Source organism: Sorex fumeus, unplaced genomic scaffold (genome assembly GCF_029834395.1).
Source record: "Sorex fumeus unplaced genomic scaffold, SorFum_2.1 ptg000122l, whole genome shotgun sequence".
NCBI lineage: Eukaryota > Metazoa > Chordata > Mammalia > Eulipotyphla > Soricidae > Sorex > Sorex fumeus.
The window spans coordinates 5254408-5268258 of NW_026606179.1; the positions used below are offsets into that span (position 1 = coordinate 5254408).

The window sequence follows — 13851 nt, forward strand, 5'->3', positions numbered from 1 at the left end:
CAAGGCTGTCCTGTACTGTCACTGCAGCCCCTTAATAAAGTTTTATTAATGACAATTAAGACATGATTATTACCATAATGAGATCCAAGTAGCACTGTGTCACTGTCCATCCGTTCATCTCTTTGCTCGAGCGGGCACCAGTAACGACTCCATTGTGGGACTTGTTGTTACTGTTTTTGGCATATCGAATACATCACAGGGAGCTTGCCAGGCTTTGCTGTGCAGGCGTGATACTCTCAGTAGTTTGCAGGGCTCTCCGAGAGGGGTGGAGAAATCAAACCTCAGTAGACCTGGGTTGGCCCAGCTTGGCCCGGGTCAGCTACATGAAAGGCAAATGCCCTACCCGCTGTGCTATTGCTCTTGCCACCATGCAACTGTTCTTACCCCACATGGACACTCTCCATAGCACCTGGTCCTCTTCCAGTGTCACGTGTCCCAGTACTCTCACCAACTCTGGCTTTTCCTTCTCAGGCCCCTATTCTTCTGCCTGCCCCTGAGATTTTCCTCCCCCGAGAGGCTCCTGTACCCCACCTTACTCTGTGCTTCCTCTTCCGTAGTCTGTCTTCACTCATTGTCAGCAACTCAACTTTTCTCTATCTCCTGCCTGTGTCTCTCTTCTGAGGGAACATTCAAAAACTGATTGTGTTCTGTCATCTCAGATACTCAGCTTACTCAGAATTAAGTTTATCTATCTTTTCCATTCTTGATCTGTTTCTTCTTTGAGAATTCCTCTCTCAGGAATACCACACTGTACTGGAGAAAGAACCCTCATTTTCCGTCTCCGTAGGATAGCAAAATTATTTACTCCTAGTGATGTCGGATACCCAAATGTTCCTTGAATTTGCTCTCTCCCTGCCCCCCCCACCCTTTTTTTGCCTGTCACGGAGGTTGGAAGTACTGGGCTGGCATGCTAACATCTCCAGAGGATCAGAAGAAAGACAGATTCTGATCAGGGCATTTACTCCTGGCACTGTCAGCTGTCCTGCCTGTCTGATCCAGAACCATAATCGTCTCCCTACTAGACTCTGAGCTAGAAGTTTTTTTTTTTGGAGGGTATATGACAATGGTATATGACACCCCCCTGACCCCCTTTCCCCACCCCCTGAGAAAGCGGGTTGCTCTCATGCCCATGTTCTCTCTTGAATACCTATCTTGCTTGCTAGTTCTCTCAAACCTGTGTTCTCCCATGAACTCTTTTCATTTATTTATTTATTAGTGAAACATAGGGGTTTCATGGGCTTACTTCTGGCTCATGCACTCAGGAATTACTCCTGGTGATGCTCAGGGGACCATATGGGATGCTGGGAATCAAACCTGGGTTGGCCGCATGCAAGGCAAATGCCCTACCTGCTGTGCTATCGCTCCAGCCCTGAAGTTTTTTGAATGAGTAAGAAGGAGCAACAGAAGGCTAGGATGACTGGACAGACGGATGATTGATTGGCTGGGTGAATGGTGGGTGGATGGCTGGATGGGTAGATGAATGGCTGGGTGGGTGGGTGGGTGATATCTAGCTATTTTCCCAACTATCAATATATCACGGACATCTTTTATATTACTGAATATATTTCCAGAGTAGCACATTGTTTCCAAAATTGTAAAAAAGTTTTAAAAGATTATAAAGTTCACACATGTATAGAAACTTCAGTTTGTTTAGAGAAGTAATCATCAAAAGTGAAAAAAATCACTACCATTTATCCTCACATCTAAAATTTACCTATATTAACTTTTTGGTGAGTGTTTTTCAAATATTTCCATTTATATACATTTCCATGCCCACACAATTCTGGAGTCTACACATGGCTTCATTAGGTTTTCTTTGCAGGTAGGTAGGTAGGGGGGCCCTGGTAATGTATACAGGGAAATAATAAATCTTAGAAAGAAATCACCCAGCCCTGAAGTACCACAAAAGCATGAGGAACTCATCCCTTTGAGATTCAGATCCTGAGCTAACCAAGGCACCACTCAGATCCTAGGCCCACCCAGAGAAGTGTAGAAGTTTATGGAAGAATCTAAAAATCCTGATGAGATTATGAGGGGACCATCAGCAGTGCAAGACTTTTCCTGTGGCAGTGTTCAGTTTAGCTTCTGTGTGTATGGAGAACTCCAGGAAAGAACCATTAGGAGAAATGGTATATGACGCCCCCCCCCCCACCCCCTTCCACCCACCCCCTGAGAAAGCGGGTTGCTCTCATGCCCATGTTCTCTCTTGAACACCTATCTTACTTGCTAGTTCTCTCAAGCCTGTGTTCTCCCATGAATTCTTTTATTTATTTATTTATTTTTGAAACACCATGAGGTACAGTTATAGACTTACAAATTTTTGTGCTTGGGTTTCAGCCTGCTTGCTTTTTCCATTCTGGAGGAGGAGTGTTCTCCTTGCACATGCATTCCTCTCTCTTCTCATCCCTAAGTAAAATTAATTCATTAAAATCATTTTAGTTCACCACTTCGCCTCCTCCTGAATTTTTTTTCTGCAACGAAAAGCTTCTGACCCAGAGTGTCGTGCCCACGCCAGGACTGATGTCCTTCTTCTGCAGAGAGCGGCCCCTGGCTCCAGGGGGTCCCGTGCTCCCCGATAAATCAGGCAGCGGGGACCATTTCCCTGCTGTGCAGAACAGGCAGGCTCCAGGCGCAGGGCGCAGTTGCCTCATGGCGTGGTGGGACTCCAGCCTCCAAGCATAGGTGCTCTGGGCAGCCCTACTGGCCCTGCCCCAAGCTGGGCATTTCCTGGGGTGGCTAAGAGGGTCTAGCAGAGAGGTGGAAGCTTCCTTTTCTCTGAGCTCCTTCCCTTGTTCCCCACTTTACTGGGCCACCAGCAGCACTCGCAATGTGTTCTGGAGAACACTATTTCAGTGAAAGAGGTGTAGATTTTCCTTTTTATATTTATGTAATATTCTATAATATATCATTTATATGTCCATTTTGTTATTAATTTATCTCTTACAATGCTTAAATTAGGCTTAACTTTTATGGGTTTTTTTTTTATAATTTATTTCTTTATTGAATCACTGTGGGAAAAGTTACAGAGCTTTCGGGTTTAGGTCTCAGTCATGTAAATATCAAACACATTTCCCTTTACCAATACTTATTTTTAACCGCGAACCCCAATAGAACCCCACCTCCCACCCCTCCCAATTCCTGTGAGGCAGATTAGTTCTAGTTAATACTCTATCTACTTTGGCTAGATACATTGTTTCGATAGAAGATGCACAATTATTGTTTAGAGTTTACGACCCCCCCCCCCCCAATCAGACATGCTGAAACAGCGTTGTGAAATGATTTGCTTTCTACAACTTGGTTTAAGAATAAAATGATGTTGCGCAGCCGCTATTGCGGCCGCGCGGTTTTGGATTTCTGCTATTTTACTTATTGACCCTGGAAGAATTTCTATTAAAAGTTAGATAGTTAAGAGATTGGTTTTTGTGCCCTGGAGTCGTGGCCGTGCCGGAGAGCCGCTCGTGGGGGGCAGCTGGCGACCTCGGTCGGGCATGGAGGACGGCCCAGAACGCCCCCCTTCCCATGAGGTCCCTGCCGCTCCCACCACCCCCGGCTCAAACCTGCTGTCCACAAGGCTCCCGTGCGGCCGCCATCTTTCTTTCCAGAGAGCACTTTTATGGTTTTTAAGGAGACAACCATAAGTAACAAAATGTCTCCCTTGAGGGAAAGGAGCGTGTTAAGAGAAGAGGCCACGCAGGCCAGGGAGCTGGTACAGTAGTGGGGTTCGCCATGCCCACAGCTGGCTTGTGCCTGGTCCCCTGGGCATTGTCAGGTGTAGCCCCAAGCCTAACTAAACAGGAAATGAGGTGAGGGTGTTGGGTGACCCCTGCAGTCCACCTGCCCTTCTGTTCCCTCCCACCATTGCTCACCTGCGTGTCCGCTCTCCTTGGCTCTGACACGCCTTGGTCCAGCCCAGCCACAACCCTGAGCCCTCGCACTGTGGGGTCACTGAGCCCACTGTTCCCCAGCAGTGGCTTCGGCCCCCAGGAGCTTGGGTGCCCCCTCTGCCTGCAGGTGTGGCTGTGCCCTTGGCAGTGAGGCCTCCCGATCCCAAGTTTAAAAGTCGTTTTCCCTCCCAAACCTCTCCTTCCTGGTTTACTTTAACATTAGCACCCACCTTCCAGTGTGAAGCTTGGCTGTCTCCCTTTGTTGCCTGTTCCATGTTTCTGCTGGGCAGGTCCCTGGGAACAGGCCCTTCTGGAGTGGGAGACCAAGGAACCTTGCTGACTGTTGGCCCCTTGCACTGGCCCCGCCGGTGCCCACTTTGACCAGTGGCGCAGTTCCAGAAACGGCCCCAACGGCCGCAAGTGTATTTGAAAGAGCTCCTGGCTGATGCAGCCCTGGGCTGGGCTGGGCTGGGTACTGTGACGGGAGAAGCAGGTGGGCTCCTGGGGATGTCCATAGTGACTCTCCCTGTTTGTTCTCTCCAGTCCTTCGGAGGCAGGAACCTGAAGCGTGTTGGGGTCCTGCTGCAGAGGGGGACGCTCATCCTGCTGCTGTGCTGCTTCCCGTGCTGGGCACTCTTCCTCAACACTGAGAACATCCTCCTGCTCCTCAGGCAGGACCCTGAGGTCTCCAGGTCAGCTGCCCCTGGGGTCAAAACCACCACTCCTGCGCTTACCTCTGTGTCCAGCTGCCTGGGCATGGCAGAAGGAGCCTGGGGGCCGGGAGTATGGTCAGACTTGAGAGAGCAGTTGCCTGCAAAGACCAAGATGGCCTGGCTGCCTCCTCTGGGCACCTCCGTTTTGGTGGTGTGGCAAACACAGGGAAGGCGCTTTTCTTTTGTTTGTTTGGGCAGTACTCAGGGCTCACTCCTGCTCTGTACTCAGGGATCTCTCCTGGCGGAGACCAGGGAACCATATGGAGTGCCAGGGACTGAACCTGTGTTGGGTGCTTGGTTAGCGCCTTACCTGCTTCGGCCCTGCAGAGAATGTTCTTGGCAAAAGGAGGGTCAAACACAACTGCCTTTGCTTTTATGTTCAAAACTGTTGTTTTTAACCTGTAACTCCAGCAAGCTCTCTGGGAGACGTGGCCACAGAAGCATCTTTCCTTTCCAGAAAACTGGTCTGGCTTCACCATAATAGCCACAGTCATGACTATGAAAGGGTTCTGGATTTTGCTGAATCTGAATCTGGTTCATTTTGCATGTATATTCCATGAATGAGCTGAAAATAACAGGTTGCCCAATTTCTCCAGTAAGTCCTGCCCTTAGAAGGCCTAATGCAGTGGTTAGAACAGCATTTCCCAAAGTGAGTGATTTTACCACTTCCCTGAGCCTTACCTGCTCCAGAGCAGGGTTGATGAAATAAAGGTTGGCGGACCAGTACTACAATTTTGGGAACACTTCCTGTTTGTTGGCATAAAGAAGGTACATTTTCAGGGAGTCGCTGTTTGTTCCTTTTTTTCTTAAAAAGGGGGCATCAGGTCAAGAAAGTTTAGGAGTCTCTGGTTAGAACCTCTGATTATAGAAAAATTACTTAAAGTTGTTATTAAATTTGTATTATGTCAATTAGTTTTAATTTCTAAAAAACCGTGAATCCAAGTGCCTAAGAACAGACAAATGGATAAAGAAACTATGCACATCTACACAATGGAGTACTATATAGCTGTCAGGAAAAATAAAGCCATAAAATTTGCCTATAAATGGATGGGCAGGGAGAGTATCATGCTGAATGAAATGAGTCAGAAGGAAAGAGACAGATAGAGAATGACTGCATTCATTTGTGGTATATAAAATATATATATGTATAGTAGAAGGTTAATATCCATGGCCAGGGTAAACAGGGGTTAGGAGGACTGGTCAGTGGTTGGAACTAACCACAAGTGTTTGTGGGACTGAGGGTAGATAAGATAGAGAAGAGACCGCAATGCCAATAGTAGCTCGGAATGATAACGCTAGACAAGATCTGGAGGTTAAAAGTAGGTAAAAGGATATTTTTGATAACATTTCAGTATCAATAATGCAAACTACAATGCCCAAAGGTGGGGGGGAGGAGAGAATAAAAGAGCCTGCCCAAGAGACAGGCAAGGGATGGGGGTCAAGGGGTGTTGGCAGGGAACCTGGGGATACTGGTGCCCAAAAATGTAACTGGAAGAGGGATGGATGTTGGAATACTCTGTGACTAAAATTCAATCATGAACAGCTTTGTAATGCTCTGAAAATAAATAAATAAATAAATAAATAAATAAATTTAAATAAAAACAAAACAAAAAAAGGAACAAAAAATAACGCTGTGGATTCAGTTTGAAGACAGTAAGACCTGTAATTGGTTTACTATTAACTGCTGGGTTTTTGTTGTTTATTTCAGACTAGCCCAAATTTATGTGATGATTTTTATTCCTGCTCTTCCTGTAAGTGTTGCAGATACTCTCGCATTTTGATACATGAAGCAGCTCGTGTTTTGTGTGCATGCCCTTCTCCCTCCTTTGTTTATCAGAGTGCTTATTGGTCTTCCCTACCTAATTCTCAGAGTTTGTACCATTCTGATGTCCAGCAGCTTAAATTAAATGCAAAGACTGAGGTGAGGGGAAGAAACTTTCCTTCCTCTTTAGTTACTTTTGAATGCAAATTAATCTGAATGTTCCTTGAGGCTCCTCTGGGATTTGGGGGGGAATGACATGTGTATGGTGTGTATGTGTGTGTGTGTGTGTGTGTGTGTGTGTGTGTGTGTGTGTGGCGGGGGGGGGGGGAGGAGCAGGTGAGAAGTAATGGCCTTTTATTGGTACCCAAATCTCATATTTAGGTACCATAATAGCAGTACCCTTGTAACTACTCAAACTGTAACTTTTGTACTGTCTCTTGGGGGGCCACTCTGGAAAGTGCCTAGTGTTTGTGCAGTGTGGCTCTGATTCTCTAAGTAGGCCACATATCAAAAGGATATCCTTTATGAAACTACAGAACTGAAGGAAATGGTTGGAATTACACTTTTGTATTAATGCTTGTTTTTCTATTTCATTTTCTAGGCCGCATTTCTATTCCAGCTGCAAACAAGATATTTACAAAGTCAGGTACAGATTCTTTTTTATGTTTTTATTCCCTAATACTGGAAATTGATACTCTCTATTTTTCATGAATTAGCCATAAAAGCAACCCACAATTTTCCCTGCCACCCACGCTCTTTTCTGGGAGATTGGCTGGGGGTGGGGGTGCATTTTGTCAGGCAAGGAGAGATGATGGTGATAATGATGATGATGGTGATGATGATGATGATGATGATGATGGTGATGTTGTCAATCTGTCACACTCCTCCAGGCCACCTCTTGTTTCTGCATCTCCTCTGGCTTTTAACCCAGGTGATGGCCTGGCCCACCTCCACTGGGCACCTCCATTTTGGTCTTGTGGCAAACACAGAGAATATGCTTTTTGTTTGTTTGTTTGTTTGTTTGGGGAGTGCTCAGAGCTGACTCCTAGGTCTGTGCTTAGGGCTGACTCACGGCTCTTTGCTCAGGGCTCACTCCTGGCGGGCTCAGGGCACCATATGGGGTGGCAAGGGTAGAACCTGGGTTAGCCACGTGCAAGGCAAATGCTCCCTGCTGAACTATAGGATGTGGTCCCTATATTCATTCCAATCTATATTTTTTCACACTGTGGAGCTGATTTGCTTTTGAAAAATGCTTATGCGTTTCTATTTGGGAGATTTTAGGGCATCATCATGCCTCAGGTAATTACTGGGATTGTAGCGAATATCATCAACGTGGGCATGAACATCCTGCTGCTCTACGTCCTGGACCTTGGAGTGCTGTGAGTAGTGGCCCATTTGCTCAGCAGATCTGACTAGTCTTCTGGGTGTTGGGTCTCTACCTAGGGCAGGGTCACTGAAAGTGACACAGCTGGTAGGAGTACCCGGAGGTGCCCCTGCTCTGAGAGACTGGGAGGCAGTCGGGCCCTGGGACACTGGCCCAGGCTGCTGGGAGGGCAGTGGGGGTGAGTCTACGAGGAATAGGGAGAGTGTCCTGGGAGACCACGTGAAAACTGACACCCCCATGTTGAAGTGGAGTTAGACTGAAGAGCACTGTGAAGCCTTGAGGATTGACCCGACAAAGGCAAGGGAAGATAGATGTTTCTAGGGATTCTCCCAGTGTCTCTGAATCACACAGAATGGAATCAAGTTCCATCTTTATGAAGATTGAGAATTGAGAGTTTGAGAAGCTCGACTCAGGTTGTGGCACTGTCCCATCTGTTGGTCCCTCAGGTGCTTGACAGCTGTCTCACGCTCTGGCCCTTTGGGCTGGTGGGTCCTGCCAGCAGTCCTGTGAGCCTAATGGTTTATAGGCACTTTAGAGCAGTCTGTTTCTTTCTAAAAGAAAACTGGTATAGTGAATCACTTAAAAAATGAAATACAGGACCCAGAATGCCAGTACAGTGGTTAAGGTTCATGCTTTGTGTGGCCCTGGAGATCCTCATCAGAGTAACAGGTTATCACTAGCACCATGGGGCCCAAGCAGTATCTCATGGCCAAGCAGCACATCCTTGGGCCCTTGCTTTCACCAATGTCAAGAATGGCCTCCCAGCCCTCTGAGCCCTGCAAGGGATGTCCCTGCACCCCATCCCCCAACCCCCGCCCCCCAGCAAGAAATATGTGTTGAATAAAATGCAGTCAAGTAAGAACTACAAGGTGATACAGGATAATTTTCATAAGATTTTTGTTCCTTTAAAAAAGTTTTTTTTCTTAAATTTTTTGGCCACACTCTGAGTTGTTCAGAGCTTAATCCTGGCTCTGAGCTCAGGGGTCACTCCCGAAGATGGTCAGGAAACCATATAGAGTGCTGGGGATTGAACCCAGGTAGGTTACAGGTATGGCAAGTGCACTACCCACTGTACTATCTCTCTGGCCCCAAGACTTTTGTTTGTATGGAGGCTGTTTATACATATTAATGTTAATACTGGGTATTTATAATTAATTACACTAAGAAAAAAAGATGAAAGCAGTGAACTAAAGGGTACTGACAAGTTGGAACATAAGACTAATCAATAATTATAATAATAATGATAATAATAATAATAATGATAATAATAATAATAATAAAACATGTGCAGCATTTGTTTATGCCAGAAAATGGAATGAGACTTTTTTAGGGCTGAGGATCTATGGGCAGGCTTGGGCAGGGGCTGGTGATCCAGTAAGCACTGAGCAGCATCCAGCTTCTCCTGTTACAGAGAATCTCAGAACCAGTTTGGCAATAGATGGGTAAGAGAAGAAAATATAAGAATGGATTAATAATGTGAGGATTGGTCAGGAGCGTGAACTAGAAAAATGGAAGAGAAGACAAAGTTCCCAACTCTGACGAACTGGGCTTGGTTGAATGTGTGGTCGTCTCAGGTCATTTATCGAAGATACTTTGTAGTTATTTTATAAATGAAAACGTGTTTATTATAATCTGAGAAATAAAACTGCTATGACCTAGATTAACATTGTGAACACAGTAGCTATTTGGTAGGTCATTTTGAACTTTTTGTGCTTAAAACTTGATTTGATGGGTTCTTTAAGGCTAGGACAAGGCTTGGGGTACATTTTTATGTCCCTTTGTTCTTTCACTGATGAATGGTAACATTTGTTCTTCCAACTTTCAGTCTTGGTGGGAAAAAAAACCCAAGTCTGTTAGCAATGAAGAAGGGGTTTAAAATATCCAGAGAATGAGATTTCAGGAGCTTAATAGTTATGATACTCGCATAGGTAATGACAACCTTTTCTTCTTCAGAGGATCTGCCTGGGCAAACACGACTTCCCAGTTCTTCTTGTGTGCTCTTCTATTCCTGTACATTCGGTGGAAGAAAATCTATACCAGCACCTGGGGAGGTATGAGGAAACTGATGCCCTAGATTTATTTTGTTATTGGGAGGATATCATTCTGGTTTCTAAACTTTTTTCCCCAGAGAATTTTTGATTTTTCATTTGGGGAAATTATAATATTATAGAAAATACTTAAGTTAAGGGCTGGAGTGGATAGCACAGCGGGTAGTGTGTTTGCCTTGCACATGGCCAACCTGGGTTTGATTCCTCCATCTGGCTTGAAGAGCCCGGCAAGCTACCGAGAGTATCTTGCCCGCACAGCAAAGCCTGGCAAGCTCCCCGAGACGTATTCAATATGCCAAAAACAGTAACAACAAGTCTCACAGTGGAGACGTTACTGGTGCCTGCTCGAGCAAATCAGTGAACAATGGGAGAACTGTGCTACAGTGCTACTTAAAAGGTAAAGGTAAAGGCCCTCCCGTTGTTCATCGATTTTCTCGAGTGGGCCCAGTAACGTCTCCATTGCAGACTTTGTTGTTACTGTGTCTGGCATATCGAATACGTCACGGGGAGCTTGCCAGGCTCTGCCATGCGGGCGAGATACTCTCGGCAGCTTGCCGGGCTCTCTGAGAGGGGCGGAAGAATCGAACTTGGGTCGGCCATGTTGGCTGCGTGCAAGGCAAATGCCCTACCGCTGTGCTATCGCTCCATGTACAGTGTCTATGAGATTTTTTCCTCTTTCTTTTTCTTTCTTCCTTTCTCACTCCTTCCTTCCTCCCTCCCTATGTAAACTCAAAAAGGGCAGCACCCAGGGACGCCAGATGTATAAACACAAAAAGACTGCTGCGGTCTGTTTTCCCACTGCCCGCGTTAGGTAGTCTCACACCACTTTCGCCCATCTGGGGAAGGTGGATGGCGGTGGACAGGCGAAGGAAGGAAAGGAGGGCCAGGCTGGTTGGTGTCAGTCGCAGTTTATTCCATTCCCATCTTTATTCCTCTCTGATTCTCCTCCTGCTTCTTCCTCCCCCATGCTACTTCATTCTCCTCCTCAATCCCCCTTCATTCTCCTTCTGGCTCTGGAATCTGGAATCTGGATTCTGATCCCCTTTCTCCTTCTTCTGGAGTCTGCCTCTTGATTCCCCAGCGCACTCTTACAGCCTAGTTAAAGGAGCGATAGCACAGCGGGTAGGGCGTTCACCTTACAAGCGGCCAACATGGCCGACCCGAGTTCGATTCCTCCGCCCCTCTCGGAGAGCCCGGCAAGCTACCGAGAGTATTCGATATGCCAGACACAGTAACAACAAAGTCTCCAATGGAGACGTTACTGGGCCCGCTCGAGCAAATCGATGATCAACGGGAGGGCCTTACCTTATGAAGGATTGGTGCTTACACATAGCTGTGGTCACGATCAATAGGGGTAAAGTTCTTTCCCTCAGGAGGTACTTCTTCTAGGACAGATACCCATTTAGCAGGACAACTATCCAAGCGCGGAATCCCATGGGTGTGTTTCTCCTCTCCTTGTCCAACAAACATATGAACATTCATAATATTAATCATTTTGTATGGACACAGTAAGAGATACATTAAGCTTATAGAATTGCTCTCCTAGGGCCATCTCGATCACAGGCTACAGTGCTCAGGCTAGATTAGTCTTTCTTATCCCTAGCAGGGTCCTAGTCTCGTTGTTACTTTTTGGATCATGACAGCATTTGTCCATGATCAAGCTCTTAACTTATAGTTAAGAATCATGGCACTGAACAAAAGGGAATGCCCTGCCACAGAGGCAGGGTGGGATGGGGGGATGGGGGGTGGGAAGGATACTGGGATCAGTAGTGGTGGAAAATGGGCACTGGTGGAGGGATGGGTACTCAATCGTTGTATAACAGAAACCCAAGCACAAAAATTTGTAAGTCTACAACTGTACCTTATGGTGTTTCACTAACAAAAATTAAAAAAAAAAAAAGAATCGTGGCACATTGGCCTGGCCCATTTCGATGCCAGGGTAGCTCACAGCTTGCCCTGGGTCCATTCAGTCTCTTGTCGGGACCCTGCTTTTGGGGTGCTAGGAACTAAGGGCAACTGAGGCTTAAGTCGAGAAAGCAGATGCCCGGGAGTGAATAATATTCAAAGCCAATTAAATCCTAAATTACAAAAGCATAATATTAACTATATATTGTGCGTAATATTAACTATATAATATTAACTCAGTCATAGTCCTCCCGTTGTTCATCGATTTGCTCGAGCGGGCCCAGTAACGTCTCCATTTTGAGACTTGTTGTTACTGTGTTTGGCATATCTAAAATGCCAGGCTCTGCTGTGCGGGCAAGATGCTCTCCATAGCTTGCAGGGCTCTCTGAGAGGGGCAGAGGAGATAATATTAACTATAACATAATATTTGTATTTATACTAAAAGGACATTGCTTTAAAGTAAACTATAAGACATAAGGAGAGGAGAAAGGCAATAATAACTTACAATACAAGTTCAGAGTCCTAGAAGGATCTGACCTTACAAATTAACAGATTCTGATTAGGGGGAAAAGCTGATTAACTGGTTGAGGAAGAGAGCATAGAGAAGAGGTTACAGATAAAGGAATGGGAGTGACAAAGAGCACTGTGATGGGTGTAACTGATAAACTTAAGCTCCTTGTGGCAAGGGAGAAAGGACAAATCAATTGTTACCCTACACCTCCCTCTTCCTTCCTTCCTTCCTTCCTTCTTTCTTTCTTTCTTTCTTTCTTTCTTTCTTTCTTTCTTTCTTTCTTTCTCTCTTTCTCTCCCTTCCTTCCTTCCTTCCTTCCTTCCTCCCTCCCTCCCTCCCTCCTTTTCTCTCTCCCTCCCTCCCTCCCTTCCTTCCTTCCTTTCTTTCTTTCTTTCTTTCTTTCTTTCTTTCTTTCTCTCTTTCTCTCCCTTCCTTCCTTCCTTCCTCCCTCCCTCCCTCCCTCCCTCCCTCTCTCTCTCCCTCCCTCCCTTCCTTCCTTCTTTCCTTCCTTCCTTCCTTCCTTTCTTTCTTTCTTTCTTTCTTTCTTTCTTTCTTTCTTTCTCCCTTCCTCTCTTTCTCTCTTTCTCTCTTTCTTTCTCTCATTCTCTTCCTCCCTCCCTCCCTCCTCAGGAAGGAAGCTTTTGTTTAGAGAAAACTGCTCACAGCTCCTGGTTTTAAGACTAGTGAATGAAAATGCAAGTAAAAAAATTCTGCTTGGGGCCTGAGCACTAGTACTGTGGACGGAATTCTTGCTTCATATGCACCCTACCAACCCAGGTTCGATTCCCAGCACCACATATGGTTCCCTGAGTTCCACCAGGAGTGATCCCTGAGCCCTGAGCTAGGGTAAGCCCTGTGCACCACTGGGTGTGGCCTCCAAACAAACAAATAAAATTTTCCTTGTTCCTTACAAATCACCCTGTGTCCTTCACTTTAAGAGTGAAGTTTGACAGAAAAGATATCAACTGAGAAAAAAATAATGTGGAATGTAATATCAGCGATATTTGTGGCTGTGTTTAACTAAGATACTAAATCCACTGGTTGATTAACTCCAACCATTTTGTTGTTGTAGTTTCTTTTTTTTTATATTTGCATATACTAGTTCTTTTTTTTAATTTTTATTAATGAAACACCATGAGGTACAGTTGAAATTCCGCAGTATTCTATAAAGTTAAGTTATTGAATCATATTTTTTAAAAAATCTGGTTTTGGACCTGTGTTTTTGTGTTTTTAACTTAGTGTTTTCAAAATATGATTTTTTTTTTGTTATCTGGGGGATTATGTTGAACCTCTCATAATCCTATCCTCATGTGTTTGGGTCAGATCTCTCATTCTACAACTCAATACCTAAATAAAGTGCAGTTTGAGGACTGGAGATATTTCAACTGGTGGAGCAGGAGCTTAGCATATGTAAGACCTGGAGTTTGATCCTTATCAGGCATTGGTACCTGGGCATTGTTACCTGATCATGGTGACCCCAAGTACTTCTGGGTCAGATCATTGCTGGCAGCAGCAGCTGTTGCAAACAATCAAGCAAACAAAAGCCTTATCACTCCAGTGACCAGATATCTAACTATCTTAAACTATCGCTACAAGTAACCTAAATATCTAAAATATACTATCCATGCGATCCTCAAAAAATTA

The 13851-nt window shown here is 45.3% G+C and overlaps 1 protein-coding gene across 1 annotated transcript in view; it reads left to right on the forward strand.

Moving 5' to 3' along the window:
- LOC130044432 (multidrug and toxin extrusion protein 2-like) overlaps nucleotides 1–13851 on the forward strand; it is a 57595-nt gene that overhangs the window by 10745 nt on the left and 32999 nt on the right. Inside the window, exons 4-8 of the mRNA XM_056137161.1 lie at nucleotides 4428–4576; nucleotides 6306–6348; nucleotides 6961–7005; nucleotides 7641–7738; nucleotides 9697–9794. Of these exons, the coding sequence (XP_055993136.1) occupies nucleotides 4428–4576; nucleotides 6306–6348; nucleotides 6961–7005; nucleotides 7641–7738; nucleotides 9697–9794 (433 nt within the window). The remainder of the gene's footprint in view (nucleotides 1–4427; nucleotides 4577–6305; nucleotides 6349–6960; nucleotides 7006–7640; nucleotides 7739–9696; nucleotides 9795–13851) is intronic.